At 39.3% G+C, this 2,981-nt stretch overlaps 1 protein-coding gene across 1 annotated transcript in view; it reads left to right on the top strand.

Moving 5' to 3' along the window:
* The first annotated feature begins 339 nt into the window (after nt 1-339).
* METTL4 (methyltransferase like 4) overlaps nt 340-2,981 on the top strand; it is a 20,835-nt gene continuing 18,193 nt past the window's right edge. The window contains exons 1-2 of the mRNA XM_009324970.1: nt 340-852; nt 1,621-1,683. Coding sequence (XP_009323245.1) covers nt 424-852; nt 1,621-1,683 — 492 coding nt within the window. The 5' untranslated portion in view covers nt 340-423. The remainder of the gene's footprint in view (nt 853-1,620; nt 1,684-2,981) is intronic.

The following is a 2,981-nucleotide window of genomic DNA, read 5'->3' as shown; positions in this document are numbered from 1 at the left end:
GCGCGGGTGCCGCGCCTGCCGCTGTGCTTGCGTTGCTGCTCCCCAGTGCTGTCATATAACGGCTTGGTTTATATAATTGCTGTGTCGTCATGCTGTTTTCTAACGTGTTAAGAGTCACCTTAGAGTAAATCTATACTGTATAAAATTATAGAAACTTATTTAAGACTTTCTTACTATGAAAAAGTGAAATAGGGATGAAACAGAGGTCACAACAGGGAAACCACCTGAAGTCAGAAGTTTCTACATTGTGTCCTGTGTGCGCATGGAAACAACTGTCAGAAGATAGGTGCTACTTTAATAAACAGTGATAATTCTGAACTCCTAAAAAATGTTCCCACAGGAGGAGTTTGCTCCAGGAAGCGTGTATGATTACCGGCTACAGTTTCAGGGAGTTGATTTTTCTTCCTGAAGAGGGAAGCTGTGATGTCTGTGGTACATCGGCTGACAGCGGGGTGGCTCGTGGATCATCTCTCTTTCATCAACCAGTGTGGCTATGAGATCTGTGACTCCTTTGCGTACCCTGGTAGTGTCACTCTCAATACTTCTGTCACTTCTACTGGAGATTGTCATGCTACTTCTACTTTTGCTGCCACCTCCTCATCACGAGATGGTCCTATTCCTGGTCCTGGAGATGCGATAGAAATAGAAGGTAAAACAGCAAAAACGAGATACGTGTTTCGGGAGGAGTTCTTTGACGTTTCTGAGCCCCATATAGCTGCAGCTCCTGAGGAGCAGCTGTGGCAGGGAAGCCCTGAGGTGAGTCTCACAGAAATAAAAGCCAACAGCAACAGAGAGGAACACCGAGAAGGAACCAAGAGTGACATCAGAGATTCTGTTGCCAGTGCTAGGAAGGTATGTTCTCCGTAATACAGTAATCCCCTGGTAAGCAATATACCCCTAACATTGGCTTGCACATTTTGCTTTCCTGAGGTTATGTAGGGGAGCAGGAACTTTTCCACAATAGATTTCAAGATGCGTGGAAAATGTAAGCACTCATTAGGATATTCTTGTGTCCCTTATGTCAGTAATGTGCATCCTGTGACTCAAAAGCAGTGGGTTGCTCACAAAATCTTCTGACGTTGGTTGTGGTCGGGCACTCGAGCTGAAACTGGTAGCTGTCAAGATTGTGCAGATTAACAAGGAGGGAAGGACAGTATGATTTTACTTTCAATACATAGATTGTTCAGTACTGTTCCTTACGGACCAAAAAAAATAAGAGTCGCCATTCTAAACCAACAAATGTAATTGTGAAGACCTAGTTAATTTTCTCCTGTTATTGGTAAACTGCACTTGGCAGCTGAACAAATACTTTCTATTATGGGCCCAAAGGAGGCATGAACATGAACTGTGGCATGCAGTAGGTACCTTCAGATCCCAGTGCCATGAGTAACATAACACAGCTTTAAGCCTATGTACCTTGAGAATGCCTACAGCAGCCTAGGTATTTTGAGATCATCCTTTTGCTTATTGGACTTATACTTGTGATAGAAAAAGATAGAAGTTTCTTCTGCTTTTAAAAGAGTTAATTTGTAATTCAGGTATGTTTGATTATTTATTTTTTTCCTTTCATCATGGAGTAATATGGATTTTTTTTTTTTTCACTGTTTGCTCCTTCTGCAGAAGCGTAAAAGGAAATGTGTATTCAACCAAGGTGAACTGGATGCTTTAGAATACCATTCAAAGGTAAGCCTGAAGAAAAGCGTATTTTGCAAGTACGTGATACCTGACTTTGGGCATGCACGGAGTGCAAGACATCGTTGCAAACAAGTTCTGTTTGTGTAGCTTGTTCCGCTAATGGGAAGGTCATCTCTCTGTCCTTAAATGAATAAATGCATAGAGAGAATATTTTCTGTGTAGATATATGTGAAACAAACTAGACATGAAACTTCAGCTGAGACACTTTGAAGAGCTGGAAGCTGCATTCACAAAATATCTTTTACAGTTATGGATAACTGAGCATTATATAGTGATGAGTTGAATATTGGTTGAACAGGAAGTGAATGATTTGAAATAATCAGCGTAACCTGTTCTGAAGATCAACTCATCTTTAGTATACCAGGACACTGTGCTGAAGTTATTCAAAGCTGCTCTGACCAAATGTACTCCAAGATGTCTTGCTTCTGCTAATGAGAAAGAATTATTCCCACTAACATTTTACATTGTCTTACTAAAGCATCATGAATGAATTAGAACTCAAGTGTCTATTAACGCTCATGTCAGTGATGTATTGGTGAAGTTACAACTGAATTACACTGACGCATGTTAGTAAATCCTAGAAGTGTAATTTGTGGATAATGTTCTACGTATTCTTACTGCTTTCTTAAATAGTGATGTGAACCTGAACTAGGACCTACACTTGCTTTCTTTCCTCTGACAAAGATGCTAGTCATACTGGGCTTTTTGTTTTATTCTGTTCCTCTTGGACTATATTTAAATGACTAAATTTTTATTCTTTTACATGGCAACAATTCTGTAGTAAACGTGTACAATTTGCTATGATACAGTGTAGAGGTCCTGTAATTATTGTTGTGAATAAGCTGTACGTGCAGAATCACCTTAAAGGAGAGAACTTTGAAGTTCGACATCAAACAGAGGCTTATGAGTATGGAAACCTTTCAGCTAAAATAAAGTCATTCAACAATAGGAATAAGGGAAGAAATGAAGAGAAGTTGTTTGATGTCTTGGAGGCCTGTGTAACTTCAAATGATTTTTGGTGAATATGCAAAAAAGATGCAGATTTTTAAAAAAATCTGTGATCCCAGTTAGCCTCTGATACCATTCACAGATTAGAACGTATTGTTTTTTACTGTATTTGTAGTGTTAAAGGTTGTAGCTCTGCAAGTCAATTCAGATTATTTTGGCACTTATTCATATCTTTAGAATCGTTTTCTAAAAAAAACCCCAAATTCGTGTCTGCTGGTGAAAGTAGGCATTGAATCCGTTTATGAATTTCAGTCAGAGTCAACATAGGGAACAGTACA

The sequence above is a fragment of the Pygoscelis adeliae genome, unplaced genomic scaffold (assembly GCF_000699105.1).
Source record: "Pygoscelis adeliae isolate BGI_AS28 unplaced genomic scaffold, ASM69910v1 Scaffold260, whole genome shotgun sequence".
NCBI lineage: Eukaryota > Metazoa > Chordata > Aves > Sphenisciformes > Spheniscidae > Pygoscelis > Pygoscelis adeliae.
The sequence above is the reverse complement of the archived record's forward strand: the minus strand, read 5'-3'. Positions and strand labels throughout refer to the sequence as shown.